At 38.8% G+C, this 24,536-nt stretch overlaps 1 protein-coding gene across 2 annotated transcripts in view; it reads right to left on the reverse strand.

The window, feature by feature from the left end:
• Positions 1–12,535: 12,535 nt before the first annotated feature.
• The window catches only part of SLC12A2 (solute carrier family 12 member 2), a 56,311-nt gene continuing 44,310 nt past the window's right edge, over positions 12,536–24,536 (reverse strand). The window contains exons 19-27 of one of the 2 annotated variants that reach the window (XM_058044621.1): positions 23,895–23,974; positions 22,440–22,577; positions 21,699–21,746; positions 20,076–20,198; positions 19,767–19,878; positions 19,159–19,245; positions 17,193–17,328; positions 16,422–16,489; positions 12,536–15,674 (exon numbers count right to left, since the gene is read on the reverse strand). In XM_058044621.1, coding sequence (XP_057900604.1) covers positions 15,539–15,674; positions 16,422–16,489; positions 17,193–17,328; positions 19,159–19,245; positions 19,767–19,878; positions 20,076–20,198; positions 21,699–21,746; positions 22,440–22,577; positions 23,895–23,974 — 928 coding nt within the window. In that variant the 3' untranslated portion in view covers positions 12,536–15,538. The remainder of the gene's footprint in view (positions 15,675–16,421; positions 16,490–17,192; positions 17,329–19,158; positions 19,246–19,766; positions 19,879–20,075; positions 20,199–21,698; positions 21,747–22,439; positions 22,578–23,894; positions 23,975–24,536) is intronic. The other variant, XM_058044622.1, reaches the window with a different exon arrangement.

Raw genomic sequence — 24,536 nt, forward strand, 5'->3', positions numbered from 1 at the left:
CCGTGGTGCTGTTCTTCAGCCACTTCTTTTTGTGTCTACACACCCCAGAACATATTTCAAAGCAAATCTGCTTTGGAAAAATGTATTTTGGGGGAGGAAGGCAGAGGGGAAGAGCCCTTCCTTTCCATCCTGCCAAGACTGCAGAACCACCCTTTCAGGGGGGCGGCTTAAAACTCTGCCACTGCCAAAACTTCTATTTACAAGGGCAAATCATGGTTACTGTATCTTTTATATAACCTCCATTTAAAGTATGTTTAAAAAGCTAAAGTTCAAGAAGTCATCCCATGGCACTAAATGGCACAAATACGTGAGCTAATTTTTTTTTTTTAGCTGTTACCAGTCTGTAACACTTTGGGTATTTTGCTATAATTCCTAATGAAAAAAAAAATTATAGAAGTTTATTTATTTTTAATGCAGTAATATATGGAGAAAATAGCAAATTATGTAAACAAAAAGGGAAACTTGCTTGTTTTTCTGTAGTTTTATAAATTTGAGGTATAACATTTTAGAGGTACTTTTGTAATCAAGGAAAAAAGAAGTAGATTCAAAAGTGTTTTCTACTTGGACCAGCATCAAAACAGTAGATAAGTAATTCTGAAATATATCAGAGCTGAAAGATCAGTGTAGTAGGATATCCTGAAGTGGGAGATTGTAAACTGTTTACGTAGTAGGATACACTAAAGTTCTCTTGCAAATGAGAACTAGGAAAAAAAAGGGGGAAAAAAGTCATAGAAGACGCGTATCACAATATCAGTCTGTGCAGAGATCGTATTTCACAGCAGCTCAATGGGTTAGTGTACTGTATCACCCACAAATGGTGGAGGAGGCACAAGCCCTGTAGTAAAATACCTGGACTGTTTTTTAATCCCCTTGAAGCTGCAGAACCAAACTGTGCTGCCCTTCCCTCAGTGACCTCATGAGCCAAGACAGGCAGCCACTCCTCATGCTCTCAGAAAGGGTGCTCCACAAACTGGCATTAATTCCCGCAGGCAGCTGAAGAAAATGTCTCTCAGAAGAGAATGCTTCACCCTGTTTGGTGCTGGCTCGAAACCAGGCTGCATTTCCTGAGCCCTGAGTGCTGTGTCAGGACTGCCACACCTGCAAACTCAGTTATTGCAGAGCAGGTGAGGAAAGTTATGTATTTGAAGTTTCATTTGTTAGAGATCTCATTAATGCTGTAGTTATACACGCCTCATTTTATCATAGCTTGTTCTGTAAGAAAGATGATGGTACAATGACTTGAGTTTTAGTTTAGTGATTTTTTTTTTTTTCTTTTCACATTTTGTACTGTATTGTGTTAATTGTATGTCTCAGTGGTGCTTTCTGTGGCAGCTGGTGCCTGTCACTGGCCATGCAACAGAATCTCACATGTGAAAATAGCCAAAGCACATCCAGGATTGTTCCAGTTGCATGTAGGTGCTGACCAAAGACTTTATACGAAGTTAAACTCAGTGATTTTTCTTCTCTTTTGTTGAGTTTGGGGATTTTGAAAAGAGATGTTTTAAGAAAAAAAGCTTTCTCTTGAACATTTGTATCAGTAAGACAACACTTTTCTTGCAATAAAGCTTATTTTGGATTTTTTTTTGGTCCTTTTTTCTATTCAGAGTCAAACTGGTGATTGATTTAAAGCAATAGCCAATACTAGGGTCTGGAATCACATTTATTTGACATTGCTTTCAGATATGGTTGCGCAAGTTTCAAAGGATTGAGAGCTGTTTCTGGGTGAAGTAACTGACATTACAGAAATAAAGAGACCTCTAGGGGTCTGATAAATACATACAGCACTGGATTAAAGGCTGAGCAACTGCAATAGGTGGTTTAGAAAAAGGCTTCTCTTGTTCCAAAATGGGAGTTTTCCAGGAAGCCCTGCAGGAAAAGCCATCAGAGTTGCACACAGCAGAGCATTTTGTCATTTTTTGTCAGACTCTCAGGAGAGAAAGTAACAGCAACACTCACCCATGACTTCTCTGGAGGATTTTCTTGTAGCCTTTTTTTTTTTTTCAAAAGAAACCATCATCAGATCATTTCACCTGCATTAAGTAATCACGCAGTAAGTACAAGGTACAAAAAAAAAGTGTTATCTCTTTTCTAGAAAGGCAGCATTAGCACCAGAATTGACAAATTCCACAAGAATAAGTCACTCCAGCTTCAAATCCAGATGAAAAAATAACTACAACTAAAAGAAAAAAATAATCCCAAGGAAGAAGTCCAAAACCTCTTTGCCATCCAGCCTGTCACAGTATATATTTCTATACCCTTTTTTCAAAATTCTACCTTTTTGGAGCTTCTAATCTTTTAAAGAGAAAATCTGACTGGACATGCACAGCCATGGTGTCCCAGGAAGCTACAGAGCCCCCTCATCTTTTCTTTAAAAGTAAAATGAAAATCTTGCTATTTAAGAGAGCCTCCAGTATCTCATGGCAACTGAAACCAAGATTTTAGGGACTCTGGGTGAGACCTAAGGCAGACCTAAGACCCATTTGTAAGACCTTGGCCTAGGCAGCAGGGACTTTAATTATAATTGTCCATACTGTGTAGTACAGACACAGGTTTGATTAAACTCAATACAGCCAAAATCTCACTGCCCCGGCTCTGCTTCTTGATTCTTACCACGTGTAACAAACTAAGATTACACACCTAAACCAAACTGAAGCTGCAGAACAGGCCTGCCTTAAATCCAAGAAGAGGGCTGGGTTTATGAACTCCACTCTGTGGAGGTGGACATTCACACTTCATAGAACAGGAGGGTGTCACTGGGATACTTTATGAAAAATCCCCTCACCAGGAGTTCTCCTCCTGAGAAGCTGGGAAGCTTCAGCTTCTCCCTGTTTTGCTTCTCTGGAATGTGATTTGGAGAATTGTTTACCCAGCATGTGAATTGTTTTTAATTAATGGCCAATCACAGCCAGCTGTGTCGGACTCTGGTCAGTCACAGGTTTTTAATATTAATTCTTGTCCAATCCTTCTGATGTCTCCTTTCTCTTTCTTTAGTATAGTTTTAGTATATAATTTCATGTAATATAATATAATATAATATAATATAATATAATATAATATAATATAATATCATATCATATCATATCATATCATATCATATCATATCATATCATATCGTATAATATTGTATCATATACCATATATATCATATAATATAATATCATGTAATAATAAATCAGCCTTCTGAGAACATGGATTCAAATCCTCATCTCTCAGCTCATCCTGGGGTGACAACACCCCAAGAGGAGGGAATGAAAACCTGAGAGGGAAGGACTTCATTTCACACCTGAGATAAAATCCTGGGTCCCTGTTGTGGCTGTTGATAGGTTTGACACCAAATGGCTGTGTCAGAGAGAGGAAATTAGTTCTTTGCTCCCACAGGATCACAGGGCTGCTGGAGGAGGTGGTTTCTCACCCGTTCCAAGAAGCCAGCCCCATCTCAGCATGGCTGGTTGCAGAGATGTCCGACCTGTGTGTTTGCGCATGGGTTTAGCACGAGCTAAACCCTCCCAAGGCCTCCTCCCTGCCTGGGCTTGTCAAAAATGAGGTGGTTACCCAAATCCCATGAAAATAGGAGGCAAAATACGACCCTCTCCAACACTGTCTTTCTTGTGTTAGCAAGTCGGGCTTGGCTTTATTCTTGGCCAGGGTTTGTGAGTGTGGTTGTCAGATTTTCAGCCTCCACACTGAGTCTGATGCAGAGCTTTTCCTCTCACGTATGCATTTCTTCCAAACACTGAAATTATTGTTGGTGCCAAATGAAATAATTCTCTTCATTAATCAGTGCTCTTTCCTGTGGTGATTGATTTTTCACTCTTCATGCTCATTTGGCCCACACTTTTAGTCCTTTTGTCATCTTTTTCTCAGACAGGGAGTTACCAACTTTCCAGGCCTTCATCTCCTCTCTATCTTCTGGTTACTCCAGCATCGGTGAAGTGCCATGAATTTAGGATCCTTCATGTCCAATCTTCAACTCCTTTTGGCTTTGTGTATTGAAGCTTGTCAGGGTTAGTTTTAGCAAAATTAAGTTTTCAGTGATTTAATGATTGAAGTAACAACAAGAGTCTGTGAAGAAGCCTGACTGGTGCTGGCTAAAAGTGTTTTCTCTTTACAATTAATTAAAGCAACTAATTAAAAGTTAGTTAAGAAAGTTACAGCATTTCCATTTCCACTCCAAAACCAGACCTCCAGACACAGAGAATGCCAGCAGGAGCTGCTCTTGGTGTGCCATCCCTTTGCTGCCTCAAAAAGTTACACAAGCAGGGGTGTTTTGGTACATTTTAAAATCCTGTGACTAACAATGTTTTTATTTGAAGTAAACATGCAACGCTTTTCTGCATTTTTGTCCTATTCTGGTATTTCTGTATTGCTCATGTACTTATAGAAATACTTGGTATTTCTCTGCTTTGGCCTCTAGCGTTTCCTGAGCAATGTAGGCTCAAAAACCCCCTGTCAGCTGCCCCTGAGATTCGACCCTGGGCAGGGTTACTAAGAAAAAAAAAATTCAAAACCGAACCAACACAAATATGCACGTGGCTAGACAGACACCTCCTCTTCTCTGCAATGATGAGAACTGAGGAATTACTATCACCACTACACCTGAATTATGGGAATACTTGGAATTTTAGGTCAGATCACCAAACTCACAGCTGAAAATGAGCGTGTGGTTTTGAATCCAAATAATAAATATGCATTGAAGAAAACAGGATCTGATCTCCAGTTTACTTATTTAGCAAAAAGAATTCTTTATGCACCTAAGTGAGGGAAATACAAAGGCCTCTTGGCATTCTGGAAAATAATTTCCCTATCTCCAGGCCTTGCTGCCCCACACAGGATGGGGAGGGAGAATATCAAATAACCATCTGACCTAGCATTCAGATTAACATGCAGCTTTTTGGAAAAAACATTAGCTTTAAGGTAAAAATCAACATACAGCGCAACCATAACACCCAAAGGCAAAAATTTCACTGTTGTTCTGTCTGTTCCAGAAATATCATCCAGCAGAAGGCTGAAAAGAACTGACTAAGAACTTACCAGTTCAGTAGAAACCCTGGCGAGTAGTTCACTCCCAAGGTTAAAATGTAATGGAACTGTTTTCCCCAAATCATATCCCATTTCTGAAAACCACAAATGCGTAAAGATCAGAAATAAAAGCAGTTTTGGAGCATGTGAGGCTGACATTTGAGAAGAGCTGCTCCCACACGACACTGGCAGGCACAAAGGGGTCTGAGTCAGGTGTAAACACTTAACATCGACCAGGAAAAGTTGTGTGGTACAAATACAACACATCTGGTGTGCTGCAATTGGGTAGCAACCTGAGATGAAAATTTTGTGCACACATTGTATGCAGAGCCAGAGAGAAGCAATGTCAAAAAGCAGATCTGGTGATTCTGAGACAAACTGGCAAAATCCAGCGGTTCCCCCTTCTTCCAAACGGGCTTTTTAACTTGTTTAGGCTTCACATTTTATTCTGAATTTCTTAAAACTAAGATTGGAATGTCTCCTGCTATTGAATCCAAGTTGCCCTCACTCCCAGGCCCTAGTTTTAGGGATAATCATAATCTTCACCTCTAGAATGAAGTCTGCAATCCCACACCATCTGATAACCACAAGAATTCCTTTCCCCCCCCCCTTGTCTAAATTACTCATAAATTTTCCAAACACTAGCTTAACAATTTCTGTGTCACAGTTTTACATTTTGTAGTGCAAAATGACAGCCAGTGCTTGCCTGGATGCCTTCTTCTCATGGCATTGTTTCAAACACACAGCTGGGAGACTGAAAACCCATAGTTAGGAATGGAGATTGAGCTTGAAATGCCTGTTGTTAAATCTATCAAGTGTCTCACGGAGCTTAGATAAGATACATTGAAACAACAAAAAACCTAATTACAGTATTTCAAGGCCAAACTCACTGCTGAGATACCTCAGCTCCCTGTCCCTCAATCTTGATCAGTGAAACTGATCACCAGACAGCTCTGCCAGCAGCACCCACGCCTCTGAAAAGTGCAGTGTTTCTCCACAGGCCTCAGAAATTGGTAGAAAAACCCTTTCCTGAATCATTCATTGAATCCTTAGGCACAGCATTTCAGGCTTTTTTTTATTTTTATTTCAGCATGCCTAAAACTTAGTGAAATCCCCACATTGTGTACTATTTCTGCACAGATGAAGCTCAGGGTGGTGGTCTCAGCTGCCCTTGAACTAGAGCTGAGATCCCCTGGGATGGCTCCTGGTGCAGCTCATCTGTTAATATCACTCCATGGAAAATACCAAGTGTGCCAGACGTGCCACCAATTAAACAGGATGAAATTCCTCCTCTTTCCTATCACATGATGCAAATAAATGCTGTTTCTAAGTGTTCCATCCAGCCCCAAAACAGCTGGTTTTTTGGCTAAGCAGCAGCTGTCGGGGAACCCAAGATTCAAAGCCAAAATGGAAGCAGAAGATTTATTCTAAAATGAATTTTATTGTTACAAGCAACTTCTCAGCTGCTGACAACACAGATGTAAATTTTATAAAGACAGACACACACACACACACACACTTCAAATTATGAGAGTTTTTGGGGAAGATGGAGCTAATCACAGATATTTTTTCCACAGAACATGGAAAATGTTACAGTCAGTACCAGGTCTGCCTTCTCCATTGTCCATTGTCCAGACAACACTTTCCAAAATTAATAAACTAGAAATTTCTTCTATACATGAGAAGAAATCACTCTTCATTGCAAGTTCTTTGTCTTCAGACTAAATACTGAAAGTATTTATGCCTCATATAAATACTTCTGGTTTTTGTGAAATAACCACCACCTTCCTAAGAAAACTCCTTAGATTTTCTTTGGTTTAGTGTTGCTACTTAATTTTAAAAAAACACTTGTTTTCCTAATTTTTCCCTTTCAGCCATGCAGTACCATACAAAGAACTGTGCACTCAGGTGTAGAATGCAGTCTGCACCAAACAAACTGGTTATGGTGGCAACCAAGAACAAATATGATAAAGTGACCCAGAGAAAAACCATCATGAAAATCTGAGATCTTAGGGGGAGCATTGTTGTTCCTCCGAGCTGCACACACCACAGTTCAAAAGGACTGCACAGATACTGCAGAGAAGCCAGTGAAACCACACACACCTTTGCCTGCTTCTGTTTGGGTTTGGGAAGTATCTTCACTTGTGCTCGGGGACGGAAGGAACAAGCTGGTTTATGTATTTGATTTGATTGAAAAAAGTTAGGTGTTTCCCACTAAAAGAAAGAGAAATAGTAATAGTAATAGTAATAGTAATAGTAATAGTAATAGTAATAGTAATAGTAATAGTAATAGTAATAGTAATAGTAATAATTATTATTATTACTATAAATATATATAATTATATATAAAATATATAATTATATGGGAAAATATAAATAAATATATAACAATATAAATATATAAAAATATATAATAAATATATGTAATAGATATAAATTATTATTATTATTATTATTATTATTATTATTATTATTATTATTATTATTATTATTATTACTACAAAACAACAAACAAACAAACAAACAAAACCAAAACCCCCACTCAAACTTAAAAAAAAAAAGGATTTTATCCTTTAGGATGAAAGGAATTCCAAATCTACCACTAAGTTGTTTGCTGGCATAGAATATGGTTAATTACTATCAGAACAATGACAAAACTACCAGCTCAGAGCTTACAGCCTTTTATTTAGAGACTGACTACATCCAGCCAAAGCTACAGTAGGAGAGGATTGGTTTTATTACCACCCTTTGTTTAATCCTGGGAGAAGTGAAAACTTCTTGACTGTGATGCATTTGGAGTGATGGCGCACGGGTGCATTTCCAAACCCACAAATTGATGCTGGAATGTTTTGTGTCCCGGGCTGGGTGGGTTTTCTGGAATGCCTGATGGGTCTGAGGGTTGGCCAACAGGATGGAAAAAGTGAGATCTGTGCTCTGGCTGCAGAGGGAATCGTAACCTTGCACTTCCAAGTCTCACTGAGAATCAAACCTCATTTTTCTAGATCCATGCAAACATGGCAAGAACATGAAAGCTACTCCCGAGCCCTGCAATACAATGAAAATAAAAGTATCATGAATCAAGAGCGCTCAGTAAGGTTTGCCATGCATTTGCCAAAGGCAGAACTTTTCCCTCCTAGATCCTGCCGTGCCTGAGTTACTGCTGTTAATGCTGGAAGGACACAGAAAGATTGTGATGAGAACAAAGACTCTCGACAGCGCCCCATGAAATGAAATCTGCGCGAGGTTAGCCAGAGCCCCACTGGAAGCCCAGTGCGTGGTCAGCCCCGATTCCACCCGTTAATTCTGCAAAGAGCTGTCCTTGCTTGACTCTGCTCCCCTTGGCAGGCCCCGTGCCTTGGCCTGCTACGCTTTACAGGTGCTTAAACTGCAAGCCTGACTTTTGTGCTGGCATTTCTGCACCTTACCAAGTGGTTTGGATTCAGTTTTTCTTCAGCACTGCTGCCCATGAGGGAGGAGCTGCGTTAAATCACCCCCAAGGGTTTACAAAATTATTTTTTTGCACAGGTGTCCCGCCCCTTACTTGATGTGCAATTGTATTTAATACTGCTGTAAATGTTGTTTTATGCAATTGGTAACAGCAGTGCAGTGGAATTGTTCAGGAGTCCCCTGTAATTTGCAATGCTGTGGTGAAACCACCTGAATGAAAAAAAATGAGTTACCTCACAGGGAGCATATTTCAAGGCTAATCCCAGCTCTTTGATTTTCAGCCAGAGCCTGTGGAAATACTTTGCTCGTGACTGACTCCATGTTACCATCTGCTTTGCATAGACAAATTTAATTTGCAGAGATGTTCCAAGGTTTAGTAGCTGTAAAACTGTTCAGCCGGGTGACAAAGTTATTGTCAAGCTAAATTGACTTGAAAATGTGTCTCGTGCTTCAGGATTCAGTTTCCTTCAGTACTTTAAACAGCCAGTATAACAGCCAGAATATTTCAGGACGACACAAAGCAATTTCTTCTGTCCAGTTTTTTTGGTTTTGGGGTGTTTTTAGGTAGTTGGAAGTGGCAGACAGTTGTCATTTTTTAGTTATGAAGTAAAAAGCCTTATTGGAATGTCATGGATCACTCTGGAACCAGATGGGACATGCCAGTGTGTTCTAACATCTCCTCTCCCTCTGCCTGCAGCATTTCTCCTTCTGCCCTCTCAGGTTAACACAGCTGGAAAGAGCCAGTGAGAAAAGCAGAGTTGGTGAAAAGGATGTTGGAGCTCATCAGGCAGCTTCTGCTTGAAGGTTCCTGCATCTCTCAGGACCAAAACCACAGCATTTTTCCCCCACAGGGCCTGGCAGAATTAATATTAAACCCTTCCAATCCAGTCAAAATTATAAAAAAAAAAACAAACAGAATATGGAAAACCATGTTAATATGCCGATATTTGTTGTTAATTCAAAGCACTAAGTTGTTTAAAGAATGAATCCAACGGAACAGGGCAGGAAGAGCGCGTTTGGCAGAGCAGCATCAGGCTTTACAGGAAATGCTGAAAGGCAGCGGTGCCACCTGGTGATGGGATTTGAGCTGGAGCTCCCACAGACGGATGGGATTCGGGGATGGGATTTCCCTCGCCGAGAGCGGTGCTGCATTAGCTGGAGTTTCATCCTCGCTGTGGATGGGTCTGCGGGGCTGCCGGGGGCGCGCCTGGACACGGAGCCTCACGCTGGAGTTCCCTTGGGCCGCAGCTTTCCCCAGGTCCCAGGGAGAAGGATTGTGACAAAAACCCCTCAGAGCCAGGGGCCGCTGCCTTTAATTGCTGTCAGCAGGGGTGGGAGCGCTGCGAGGGCCACAGCACACGCTGCTTTACTGTCATTTTCGCGTCATTGTCAGCAGGGCAGAGCAGGCTGACATTTCTCTGCAGGCCTTCACCGCTTTCTCTCTGCAGATTGGCTCACTACTGAGAAATCTTTAGAGCAAGATGTGGTGAAAAGTTTAATTTAACACGGCCTGACAGTTTAAATCCTCAGGGATTCCCTTTCCCTGCTCCCTGTTGTGTTGTGAGGTGCAGTTAAAGCTGGCTGTGCAGGCAGGGTGCAGAGAGGGGATGGAAAGCCATTGTCACAGACATCTTTTCATAAAAATCCTTTCTTTAGGATTTTTTCCCCCTTCTGAGAAGCTGTGGCCTCAGCAATAAAATGTGAACAATGGTTATCTGCTGCTGTGGAATGCAAGAGGTGCATCCGTGATTGGTCTCCTGTGGATGTTTGGATTTACTGACCACTCATGGCAGAGCTGGGTCTCTCTCTCTGCTGAGACACAGAACTTTATTTATTCATTCTTTTTCTACTCTTAGCTAGCTAGCATTCTGAGAACTTTCCTTCTATTTCTTTTTAGTGTAGTTATAATGTAATGTATATCATAAAACAATAAATCAAGCCTTCTGAACATGAGGTCAACATTCTCATCTCTCTCTTCACCCTGCAAACCCTTGCAAGCCCTGTGACACAATGTTTTCTGGAAGAGACGGCAGGCAGACCACAGGAGGGACAAAGAGACTGCTCTCAGGTCTGTAAGGACAGGGTGCCACAGCCAGCACAGGCTCCTTGGTGACTTCTGTGGGTGCAGCTGTCCAGAGGAGCCCCAGGGATGGAGCACAGCCTGTCAGCACCAGAGGCTCCTCTGGGTGTAGGAAGCCTCCTGTGCTTCAGGAGAAACATCTTCCCTGGCGCTGTTTGTAGAATGAAACATTTCCCTGTTGCCGCTTCACCGTTTCCTCCTTGCATGTTGTTAAGTTTGCCCAATTATCCCATCATAAAAAAACCCCAAACAATATTAAAAGTAGTAGCAGCAATTTTAATTGAATAGTTAAAATTAAAAAAATATATAAAATTGTATACAATTTAATTTTATTAAAATAAGGGATAATTTGGTTCTAGTATTAGCGCATAAGCAAAAGATAACCGCGGGGTACGGAGTGCAGGGTTCTGGGACCCTTGCCACATCACGTACGAGCTTGCCAAGTACAGATTCCCCCCTTAGATGCCATGTGCAAATGCCATCTCCTCCATTTTCGGTTCGTCATATTTCTATCTCCGCTCTCATCACCAACTTTACTGCGCATGTGCCATCACTCATTGCGGTGGTCACACAAGTCTTTGGGAGTCTTCTGATGAAGATTTCGTAATCTTCCTCCGTGTCCTTTAATTCACCTTTGGGTTACACGTGCGCACCAAGCCAGTACAGTCTAGGCCAAGACTAATGTATCACTACATCTACATATCAAGGCAATAAATCCCTTATAATTAGCATTTTTTGGGATCCAACCAGGTTTTGCTTCCTTTCTGCTCATTTTTAGCAACTGTATCTTCAGCTTCTTTCCTCCTGTCCTTGTGAACATCTGCCGGGAGGGAGGATGGTGGAGCCCCTCCTCTCCCGATCTTCTTTGGCATTACAACTTTTAACTATTTTATTATTCCCAAATATTAATAACTGTATCAGTATTGATTACTGTTTCAATTTTTATCAGCACGAATCATACCTATTTACCACAATGTTAACCCTCAAGGCTTTGGATCAGCTCTCCTGTGCAGCCTCCATCACCGGTAAGCCAGAGTTAACTCTGGAGAGCTGCTCAGCAGCAACACAAAGGCAGAACAGCAGGAAGGGTTTGAGGTGCTCCACTCGCTGCCTGTGTGGCTCCCAGCCCAGCTGGAGCAAACAGGAGGATGCAGGAAAAGCTGCTGCAAACCTTCTCTGCCTCTTCACAGAATAAACCAATGCCATGGGAGCTGTCAGGGAATTCTGAACAAGCTTTCCCTTCCCAGTGGCCTCCAAACCTGACTCCTGAGGTTTAAACACAACTGACAACGGACACGCAAAACAGCTCTGACTGTAGCGGGGGTCAAATACCAAAACTGACGAGATCATGAAGTTTTTCAGAGTTCTGTAGGATTTTAACAACAGAACCCACCCTTCTTTATGCTTTTAATTTTCAGTACTTCTTAGTTGAGTGTACTGAATTTGGGGACAAACATGTCTTGCTTAAAAAGCAACTTTGCAACAGTCCGAGAAGCTCTTTTTGCAACACATTCCATGTCTCAGTGGACTTTTATTTTAATGGGAGAAAGAGGAGTTAACAGAGTCCTTGTGCGTATGCAGGGGCAAAATGGACTGGAGCAGATTTTCAGATACCACCACTGCAGCTGAGACACACCAGGGGCTGAGGATGGGTCAGCCATGGCAAACTTTACAAGGTTTTACAATTTTACATGGTTAGTTTCTTATTTTCTTCTAGACCTATGAGAGGAAAACATTCCTCCCCAAAAAAACAACATAGTTTTGGTCTTATACCAGACACATGAACTGCTTTAAGCTCCACTGGTCCTGTGCAAATTCCACTACAAAGGTAATTTTTAGATGGAAGCAATTTTTAGATGGAAGCAATAAGCATATTCATGTCAGGAACCAAATTCAGCATTACCCTGTTGAATTATGAACATTATTCCCATCCCATAAAAAAAAAAAAAAAAAAGAAAAAAGAAAAAAAAAACTTTGTTAGACAAGAGATTTGTATTGAATTCACTTCTTTTATTGCAGTGACATCCCCCTGGTACAAAGTATTAACTGCAATAATTACGTTAAAACATTAGAAAAGCATTTGTGTGGGACAGTTACAGTACAGTGTCAAATCTTACATCCTCAAACCAAGTGGGCCACAACCCACTAACGCTCAAATCTTTTAAATTATTTTTAGTTATTTTTTTAAATATGTAATGTCAGAAAAAAAAAAGCATATAAAAAGAATGTATGTAAAAGGAAACCTAAATACAAGTGAGCAAATAAATAATTGATTTTCACCAGCTATTATTGTCTTTCTAAACCCATACGAAGGAACCTAATCTATAAGAAGGTATGAATTGCCAGGTGTAAGTGATTTAATTTTCCACTTAATTAATGATGATTGGAACCTAAGTAAAATTTGGCTTCAAAATCAAAGCAGGAGTTGGAGTGACTGCCACTAACTGACATCTGTTGCAGACAATTACCATTTACTGTTCAAATTTAAGTGAGCAAATAATCTTGGACCTTGCCCTCCTCCCTAGTATTAGTGGACTCCTGAGAGTGCATGTGAAAAAGCATCCTATGGTATTTCACAGACATGACCTTAACTATCCCCATTATGCATATTTAGATATACTTTATATAATTTTATACACATATATGCATGTATACACACACTTCATTTGGTTTCTGTGTTGTGTTTACAGATCACAAGCAATGGTTTCCTGAATGGGCCAATAAACCTTTTTTAAATAAGTGTACCTGTGCACGTTTTGTTTTTGTATTTTTTTTTAAGATAGCAGCACTAAGTCCATGCCGTACTGTCCATCTGCTCAAAAGAATGTTACCCACAAAACGAGGAGAAACGTGGCAATGATTCCATATGCACAACGTGACCACCTTATCCCCTACAAAACACTGTAAAACCGGTGATATTTATGTTGGTACGTTTGATCCACATCCCCTCAGCCTGGAAGGAAACATCACTCTGCCCCCACACTGTCTGTCTTGTCTTACAATGTTTTATCACAACAAGCTGGGCTCATGCTGGCATCAGTTATCTCACACTTAGCAGCAAGACATGCATGTTTGTTTTTCTCTAGAAGTTTTGAAAAAGTGAAATGATTCCACAGTCTCAAATCCAATTGACAGAAACGGCAGAAATTAAAAATAAAAAATAAAAAGAGAGAGTAAAAAAAGAAGGATTTTTAGCAGTTTACCAAGAACTTGACAACAGTGTACACTGCACAGTGTATTTTTATCTTTAATCACAAGAAGTTGAAGCTCTACCTTGCCACGCAATGATTACACTTTGTCCTTCAAAAGGAACAGTTACATTTCAATTTGATCCTGTATTTAACAAAAAAAAAAAAAACAAACCAAAAAAAACCCAAAAAAGAAAAAAACCTCAAACCAAACAAATGAACAACAAAAAAAAAAAAAAAAAAAGGAAAAAAAACCCCAAAAAACCAAACCAACCAAAAAACCTTTTCTGTGCATCCTTAAATGAAAGTCACTCACCCACTGGTAAACTGATCCAGTAGCATGTCCAATGTTAACATCAAAAGCTTGTGAAATGTTTTTAGGCAATCCTTTCTATCCAAAAAAATATTAGGAATTTAAAAAACAGTTCACATTACTAACCTTTATACAAAGGCTCAAGTGAAATATCTTTTGCAGGTGTTTGCAGTAGGCTAAATTATGAAGTTTCCCAAATATACAATGAAAGGGCACACAAGACTGGCAGTTTCTTTATTGAACATAGAAAATGTATAAAGTAGGATGTATGGAATAGATCAAAACTGCTAGACGATAAAACCTGAGTATTATTTAATAAGACTAATTAATTTTCTGACAACTGAATGAATTGACCTAAAAACATCTCCCCTAAGAACTTAGTGGTCCGTTTAACCATTTGTTGAAAAATGCGAGAGAACTGCAGCTTTTACGTTTCATACTGGATAGCACAATTCCACATAGTGTTTACTGGTTTCTGTTAGATAGCATCACATTGCTTATATTATCCCCATTCAAGCCTTAAGTCGAGTTTTGTTTCAAAAATAAGTTTGAAAGTGACACTAAAACATAAGAGGCCAAGAACTAGGACAGGTCTTTTATTTTCTTCCAATTTGTATTAAGGTAGGAAGCCTCAGCCAGCAAGATGAGCCTGATTTCACAGCAGAGCTAAGACCAAGAGTGTACCACCCTCTGCCAAGGTAGATAAAATCAGCTCTCTGTCTCAGACTACTGCCAAAGGAGTGCACACTGTCAAATCTGAGGAAAAAGGACCCTCTCTACAAGCAGAATTAGTTTTAACTGTTACAAAACTTAGCGGCAGTAACATCAAGGATTTGCTTTAGTTCAATTGACCTGCCCCAATTCTCACCTTTAAATCTAACAGATATAATAATTAAAAAAAAAAAAAAAAAAAAACCAAAAAAATCAAAAAACCAAAACACTTTCTGATGATAGAAAACATACAGTACTAAGAACTAATAGCTCAATGGAAGACTGAAAAGCAGCATTCATTTTTATTGTAATATGGAATAGACTAAAAACTAAAGGAAGTCTGATCGAAACTCTTAGTTGAAGGCAGATTTTGACATTCTATATAAATTTACAAAATAGGATGTATGGGTGAGATTTGGTTAATTTCAGAAGGCACCTCAAGGCTAAAAGGCTTTTATAAATCTATAATCCTTTCATTGATCAAAAATACAACATTTTATTGCTGCTATTCAAATAGCAAACAAAAAGCTCGTCTTGTTCTTCAGTCTAACAAGGAATCCTCCCCCATTAAGCAAGATTAAATTACAGAAAATATAGAATAAAACTGAAGATGTCACAACTTTTAGAAATACAGTGACTTTCCTTGTGTGCTTTCAAGTCAGTGAACAGTGAAAGAAGAGTCACTTTTTGCCTTAGTGATGTTGATGAGCTGTAGAGCAGGCAGCCTCTCTCCCCGGGCACTGCGGTACCATCCCAGCAGAGCTGAGCCACGGCCGCGCTCTACGAGTAGAAGGTGAGGACGCTCTGGTGGTTGCCACGCACCAGCAGGATTGGAGGCAGATCCTTGGAGAGCACCTCCAGCCAGGCCATGTACAGGGCGCTGGAGACGGCCCCTTTCCGTGCCACGGGCAAGCTCCTGCAGGCCACAGGGGAAACACACTGCACTCAGCGCAGACACCAGGCCGGCCACGGCATCACAATGAACATGACAGCAATTAGATCTTTCTAGAATCATCTAAGTCAGATTTACTAATATTTTTAATTTTATTTTTTACCCCTCCTTAGAATTAATGAGTTGAAAGTTTGTGCCTGAAGCATCACGGGCATTTCCATCTATTTCCCCCCTCAGTTTTGGCCTGTTAACACCATTTAATATTCAGGCAGCTTCATGCAGAATCCTCCTAAGCTGAGGACATTTACTCATCCTCAGCATTTTAAAATACGGCAGTAAGAAATCTACAACCCACCCAAAAATCTGCCTCTTGCTTGTTCACACCCAAAGTAATCCCCCAAAAATCTGTGAGCAAGATAATGACTCAATTTTATACAGAGAGATCCCCTAGAAAAGGAAATCAAACGAAGGACTTGAGAAAGAGGGGAGTAACTGCACACAGGAGTAGAAAGAATTTGAGAGTCCTGAGCTGCACCACAAATGTGGATGTCATCAACTAAAGCAGCAAAATCAAAAGCACAACACTAAAAAGAACATTTTTTTCTTCAGCAGAATGGTGACTCCATACTTCTAAAAAATAAATACAGTCAGAACTGAAATCTTGAATACGCCAAGGCAAAGACCTGTTCCTGATCTATATTTCCATTTATATTGTGAATTACTGGTCCATATCTATTCAGGTAGCACCACAAGTTAAAGTAATTTACTTACATGACAATTATGTTAGCTGTACTTGAATGTTCTTTCAGCAACTCGTTTAACCTAATCTGTCGGTAAGTCTGTAAATAAGATCAAGCTTGTTAGGAACAGCTTTTGTTTAAAAACTACAAAAAATTCTTTAAAAAATAAAGACAGGGAAAACACTATCACCACCTGGAATGAAATAAAAAGCAGGTATTTCCATCTCAATGTGGAAACTCCTCATTATTGAAAACCAATGGTTGTAAGGTTGGGAAAAAAGCAAGCAGCAGCTCAGAATGTGTAAGTGAGCCAAGTGCTTCCCTGCTACAGGACGTCATTTATTTTCTCATGCAAAGAAACACCTGAGAAGAAATACTTTTGTACTTTTGTACTTTTGTCTCTGTGCCGCACAATTGCTTGGGAAAGATGTCAAACCTTCAACTGCTCCTCTGCACCACAAAGTGTTGCTTGGTTTTAGTGCTGTTTTTTAAAAATAATAATTATTAGCTTGATAAAAAAAAAAAAAAGACAAACACCTCAAACACCTGTCTGGAGACGAATGATTCTAAACTAAATGTGGAAATACTGTAGGAAAGCAGCCTGGGCCCTGCTCATACTTACATACAGAACCTTTCTGCCTTTGTGAACCATCTAAATGGTTTTAGATGCTACTTTTTATCTGCTATTCATTAAAAAACTGCTATGGAAAAGAGAGCATAACAGGAATTAACTCATCACGACCACAAATGAAGTAGGAGAAGGAAGATTTAGCTGAGGTAACATTCTAAAAAAAGCCAGAACCTTTGTTTTGTAAAGCTCAAGCTCATTATCTGTTATCCTCCATGGTTCATCTTCCTTCATTTTATCTGCAACTTCTTGTTCTTTATCATCCTCATGGAGTCGGAAGGGCTCTATCATTTCCTCAAAAGCTGCAATACTGGAAAGATCAAATGAACAAAAATTAGAGCAGACAGGAGATTTTACATCAATAATTATTTTCATGGTACCAGCAATTAAGTTTTACTGGTATGTAAAAATGAACAAAAGGGTTTTTTTTCGCCTGCTTGTTGCAGTTAGAACATCAAATCAGCTTTTTACACACACACACAGATGTTGTGATTCAGCAAACAATTCGCCACACAATTAAAACTTTACTCAGGTCAGAAATTTACCTCTAATTTTAAAAGCTCAACAGTACCATCCTTAAAAAAGGTACAATAACTGGGAGCACATTCTTCAGAACTAACTTGGAAGGAGGAGGAATTTGCATGTTCCAGTAAAAATCAGCTATCAGGTCTCATGTATTTCTGTTTGGATTCTGGCTTTGATCTTTTTACTTTGTTTCTTTTATCTCTTTCCAGTACAGTCCAAGAGCCACATTCAAATGAAAAAAACACAGATCTCTAAGTTAGTCTTCCTGCTGCACTTGTAAGAATAGGAACACTGTGATTTATCAGGACTTTAGAGCAAGAATTTCAGAATAAAACCTTCTGAAGGTCAAGGAGGAGTTAATTTCTGCTGGAAAGAAGAAGCCACATTGCCTTACTTTTTTTACCTACATTTCCTCCAGGAAACACCCACATCACAAACAAAATATCTTTATATCTACCCTTGGTGGTCTTTACTGTACAATAACTTCGCCTTAATCCAAAGAAAGGAAACAAATGTGATTTGCTATTCTTTGGCTGAGCAAAAAGCAGATCTAATAATAACATTATTATACAGCACAGCACCTGTTGAAAATTAATCTTCCTCCACTTGGTTCCCAGCTGTTGTTAATACCTAAATGGTATTTAGGAATATTTTGGATATGTTGTGGGGATGTATCCACCGAGACAGAAAAATGCTCTCAGAAGTAATCCACGGATTACTTCTAATAAACAAAAATAATTCCACATGGTTCCAGGATCTCAGCTGTGATGCATAAATGAGTTTACACCTTTGACAGCAGCAGGCTCCTGGAAACTGCATACCCAAAAGCATCAGAGTGCCAGAAATATTTTGTTTTCCTTTATTTTCCTTGCTCAATGTATTCTATACACTTAAGAAAAAACTACTAAAAAGGGTACAAAAGAACTCACATTAACTTTAGCATTTAGCCAAGTTCTAAAATAACACTTTCCAAATTCCACGGTGTATCAAGACTTTCAGATAAAAGCATGCCCAAATAAAAGATATTTTTACAACTTCAGCATACTCAAGAAGGCCTGAAGGGAAAGGAGGATAATGGCAAAGGAAGGTATTTTTAGATCATACACATTCTGTTCTAAATTTGTGCTGAAAGCCATCTACAATTAATGCTTTTTTGAACTTGAAAGAATGAAATATCATATGTATGATCATTCCTGTGTACACTGAAAGTCCAACCAAGTTAAAAAATGAGAAGGAAAAAAAAAAAGAAAAATCCAAATCAGGCTATTTCAAGAGCAAGCTTTGTTACCTAAACTAAGACATTAAGAGATTCAGATCATTTAAGTTTTGGTGAACATCTCTTAAAGAAGATTGCTCAGACAATTCAGAGATGTGTTTCTTTAAAAACTTCATTTTTCTGAATTTATTATTACAATCTAAGGGCCAGAGATTTAAAAAATAAAGATTTCTATATTCTTGGACATGAGAGTTACTGTTAATTAATTTCCCACATTTTTGTGAAACACTGAGTAACACAGGATCTTCTCCACCACAACATATGTAGGAAAGAATTAAGTGTTCTAAATTAAAGAAATCACAAATTCAATGAACAGACAAGATGTGTTTTGAGACTTACTTTTCTTTCTTTGGCTTAGTATTAATATCCCCAAGGACCATAATATCTGAGAAGTCTATCCGAAATTTGCTGAGCAAAGTGGCCATCCTGCATCAGAAAAAACAAGCTTTTATACATGATCATAATTTTAACTTTTTCAAAGGTTAAACAGATAGTTGCTTGGTAATAAAAACCACTGGTTTAAGAAACAAACAAACAAACAAAAAAACCCCACCAACAAAACATCCCCCCCCCAAAAAAAGGCACCTTAAATGTAACAAGGATAAAAATCAAATTGACTTGGCATATGACTATAAATCAACAACTTGCTTTGGAAAAAAAAAAAACAAACAGTTTTATGGCTTTAAAATAAGAGAAGAGCTCTCTCTTGAAGATAATCTCACAAGATATTTGGAAATAGTGTCAGATAGTATTGCAGAAAAATTAGTTTGAGGTAACTCATCCAAAGACAATCTGGGGGAAACAAAACCTTTTTCTTTAGAAAGGCAACAGAATATGATCACACCTCCAGCAAAGAAAAACTGAAATAAGGCATGCAGAAAGAGAAGTAATCCAATGTGTAACATGCTGTATTAGCATTTGAAATGAAATTTTTGAGGCAAACTTACGCTCTTCTGTCATGATCAATCCTGTTTATTTTCCCACCAATGAACACCCTGATCTTGCAGTCCTTCCACTTCTTCTTGGTTGTGATAAGGTAAGGAATCAACAGTGTCAAACCTGTGTTTTGAACAGAATTTCAGACAAATTTAGAAAATTGTAGAGTTTGTTTTTTTTTTACACAGTTTTACAGTGTAAAATTACACAGTACAGATTTTATATGAACTGACTTACAGATATATATTAACAACTAATCCAGAATACTCCAGTATTTTTTTAATCAGCATTTAAAGGTTTTAAATTATGAAACACATTACCTCCATCATCAAAGAGCCACCAGACGTCAATATTGCTCTTGCCTTGTTTCTTCTGGAACTGAGAGCTGGCATCAAGAAGTCTTTGGTCGGTCACATTTAAAGGAGAGGAGGAGCTCTTTGAATCTGGAAAAAACATATAGTGAAATTTTGGTTTTCAAGTGTTTCGCTTAATCACATTGAAAATCATCAAATGCAACTCTTAACATTTTGTGATATACCTACTTTTAAATGAAAATTTTCCTTAACACCCCCCAACCCAACTCCAAATTTTGATGGATTGGATATAAACTGAACTGGCTGTATTTAGGGCGTCTAGAAGCTCATAATTTCAGCAGCTGAAGTCTTTTAGCTGGTATCTGAGAAATAAAGGATGTGTGAGGCCCCCGCGCAGACTTTTGCCTGGACAATTTAATTAGCTTTGCCCCAGAGCTTTAGGCCACACACTCTACCTCTTGCAAATGACAGAACTTCCCTAAAGATATGTAGGTAAGTGATTTTACAAGTAAATGTCTTGTCCTAAGTAATTATCTCCTTAAATCCAGATTTCTTTAAGCATGTGGTAAAATTAAAAGCTATTTATGCATATTGGGCCTTTTGCAAATAGTACTGCTTTGCATAACAAAGTTATTTGATTTACTGAGGACAAGACAATAATAGCATTTTCAGTTAGAATAATACAGATCCCATTTCTGAATTGCAGGAAAAAATCCCTGACCTCTTTCTCTTAATTAAAACCTCAGTCTGAGCAAGAGCCAGGAGTTGGACATTTGTCTCTGTCCTTATTTTATTAGGAATTTTTTAAATTTAGAGCACATCTGTGACTGATTTACATTAATGTACTACTTTATTGCATACTGGGACTTCTTCCAAACTGCCATCCTGTGCTTCAAGATATAATCTCACTCTCCATTATTAAAACACAGAAGCTCCTAGCTGCTGAAATTACGAAGACAATTTCAAAACAGTTCAGATTAATTGCAGTTAAGGCAAAAATACCTGATTAACTCAGAACAAGTTAGTGAAAACTGCTCAGTTAATTCCTCAAAATGCTGATTTGAAAGAACACTTTGCATTATTTCAACATGTTCACCTCAGTGGGTAGCTGTACCAAGCCTTAGTTTTGAGGCTATTTAACTATTTGCAAATAACAGAGCAACAACCATGGCTCTGGAAGGTACACTGAATAAACTGAGAGCACTTCCACTGCACTATCACATGCTCCTGAACCAAGCAAGGAGCCAGACCTGAGACACAACTGGGAAAGCAGAAAGGCCATGAATACATTTCAAATGTTACTTTACCAAAAGAGCTTTTTAATTTTTTTTTTTTTTTTTTTTTTTTTTTTTTTTTTTTTTTTTTTTTTTTTTTATTCCTACACTTATGCACAATCCTGTCTCAGTAGCAACCTCTTCTGGGAATTTCCACAATGTTGCCTTTTTTTTTCCCCCAGAGCCTAGGCCCTAAGGATGAAGCACATTCTAAAGCAGATATGAAGAAGCAAATAAACATTGCATGGTTGGTATTTTCCTCTCTGGTACTCAGGTGTAGAAAGAATTACAAAAGGAAAACTAAAATCAACAATGTGAAAGAATGATTTAACACAAAAAGATGGAAAATGCCTGCCTTTATTCAACAGTGGTTGTGTTGGAGTCTTTCCATCCTCATCCTCCTCTGGAAGGTTTTTAGAGATACAAAATAAAAAGGTTAATTTCCTTTGTGATATTAATGAACACAATACAAATGTAAATTAAAAAAAATAGAAAGTAAAGACGTGAAATGAAGCAGGGTTTTTTTTTGCACAGAGAAAAGCACACAAATGCAGTCTACCAAATCCTAAGATTCATTTCTACTTCAAAAAAAATTATATCTACCTCCACTACCCATCTAACTATTAAGGCTTTTGCTTTGTAAGAAAATAATAAAGCTGTTTATTGTCATATCAAAGTATCTTGAATGATTTGTATCTGTTAATATGCACATAATATTCTAGTCTGAGATTTAAAAACCTCCATAAATTTAGCAGCCTTCCCATCACTTGTAAGATGTGGGGCACAATCCTCAAGCACTTTTGACTGTCTCTCAAACTCAGTTACAAAAAAAATAAAAATCTATTTTAGGTCATTGGCTACCTCCTGGTTTATTTAGGGGTCTTGAAACAAATATTTATTCTACATACTGGTAAGATCTGAGACAAGGTACTTAAGAGATTAGGCATCAACATCTATAAAAGCATAACTCTTCTATTCCACACACACACAAAAATCCCCTAAATAATCTTTGGGCAGAGAGAGAGAGAGAGGAACAGAGGAGGAATGAGGGAGAGAAAGAATGAGAATTCCAGGTTCATTGCTCACTAGCAGTTACCTTTGCGTGAGGTGGGAGTTCTTTCACTGGCTGATGGAGCAAAAGCTATGGAAGTGTCTGTCTCAGACTTCTTGCTGTAATCCACTTTCACTATGACATCCTTGGCACAGGGAGACTTCTCTTGTGATGACAGCAAATCTTTGTGAAAGCAAAAAGCCTATTAGAAACCACTGAATTGCTACAAATTGTATCAACAGAGGTATGTGCCTGTTCTGAGTCGGTTTGAAATTAATTACATGCTGCTGCAACTGTTAGACCACAGCAAAGAGGGCAGGAGGGGGGAAAACCAACACAAAAATATCCTGTGAACTTCTTCAGAGCATAAAGAGGCTCCCCCTGAGCAGAGCTGTCATTTTCTGCTCCTTTCCCAGGTTGTGGTAGCTGATTGCAACCACACCACGTAAAACCAGGGCTAGGTAACACTCTGGAACTACAACCAGAAAATGAAAAAGAAAGAAATCACTTGGTGAAATGTTTTTTTGTTTCTGCTTTTAACTCCGAGAGGAAGATGAGCCTCAGGCACAGCACACACCAATGTGTCTGTCTCGCTGTCAAGCCTTTTTTCCCACGTTTGGCTTCTGTGAGCAGCTGTCAGAGCTGAAGCAAACTCACCAAGTCCCCAGTGGGCACCAAGATCCTGCTGACAGCCTGGGGTTACATTCCCAGCTTTCTCAGCAGTGTTGTTTCCACATTGCAGGTTCACTCCTTGCCATTTCTCACACGCCTCTGCCCTCCTGCACATGCTGACAGGCTCCTTGACTCTCTCCAATACTAAAACATTACTCTTTGGGACTAAAAATACTAAAAGATTAACCTTTGCCAGCAAAGGATCCTCCTCTTTCAGGGGGATGTTCCTGCCTTTGTCATTTCTGCTCATGGTAGCAGCAGAGCATGGTGCAAGCCACGAATAAATTACTCACGATCAAATCAGGGCAGCTGCACCAAAGCTCACAGGCTTGGAATTTAACTAAAATTTCACCACTCCACTTAAGAACTCTACTCAGAAAGCACAACCAAGTCTTCTACATAGAAAACCTTTCCAAATTTGAATCAGAGTCCCTAAACTTGTCTGTTAGGGGTTGGCAACCCACACCAAACTCAATGGCATCCCTGCATAGTGCAGTGTTTGTTGTGATTTTACAACTTCTGGGCTTGAGCCCCAAATATTTGATGCCAACTTGCCAGCATCACTAATTAGTTTCAGGAAAGCAGCAGTTCTTCTGGAAGCAGTTGTATAAAATGCGCAAATACAAAAATGTGAAACACAGAAAATCCAAGTTCTGCTGCTGATCCTGGGTTACTATCTTACAGTTCAGACTTGACTAATTTCACTGAATTTTATTGTACCACAGTAGAGATGTTTTGTTGATTTTTTAACTGAGCTTCAATATTTTCAGAATGCAGTTTTAGAAGGGAATTAGAACAGCAAATTTGCCACATGGAACAAAGTCATACCTTGGGCCTGAAGGTGAGAAATGTCCAGACCCTCCTTGAGGCGAATGACGACTACACCATACTGAACATCAAAGGCATCACTAAACAAAAGCAATAAAAATAAAATATTTTAAAGCTTTTTCTTTTCCAAATGAAAAATGCACCCTCCCTGAACAAATTCCAGTGAATGAGCACTGCCTTTGGAAGTCTCAAATTATAAACTTGCTTTAGCTTCAAATCCAAAACATTACCTGAACATCATTTTAGGAAAAATAGTATTTAGAAAGGATACCTATTCCTTCTACTCCATCTCTACACTACGTAAACAGTGATTAAATAAAATCATAATGAATAGGTCACTCAAGTTCTGCAGAGGTAGTAAGATCCACCAAGAAATTTAGATTCTTATCACCATCCATCAAGAAAGGGGTTTGAGTAGATCTTTTTGATCTGAGGACTAAACATTTCTGACATCTTTCCAAAACATCTGGGTATTGAAAACACCTAAGATGATGCAATTTAATATCAAACTAGCTGTAAGTTAGCATTACATCTGAAAAAACTGAAACTCACTCCACTCAAATATAAAGTGGCAGAACTTCATTACTGTAGGAAAGAGCAAAAACCCTGAAAAAATTGCTGAGTAAAGGTGGAGTAAAATTA

The sequence above is a fragment of the Melospiza georgiana genome, chromosome Z (assembly GCF_028018845.1).
Source record: "Melospiza georgiana isolate bMelGeo1 chromosome Z, bMelGeo1.pri, whole genome shotgun sequence".
Lineage (NCBI taxonomy): Eukaryota > Metazoa > Chordata > Aves > Passeriformes > Passerellidae > Melospiza > Melospiza georgiana.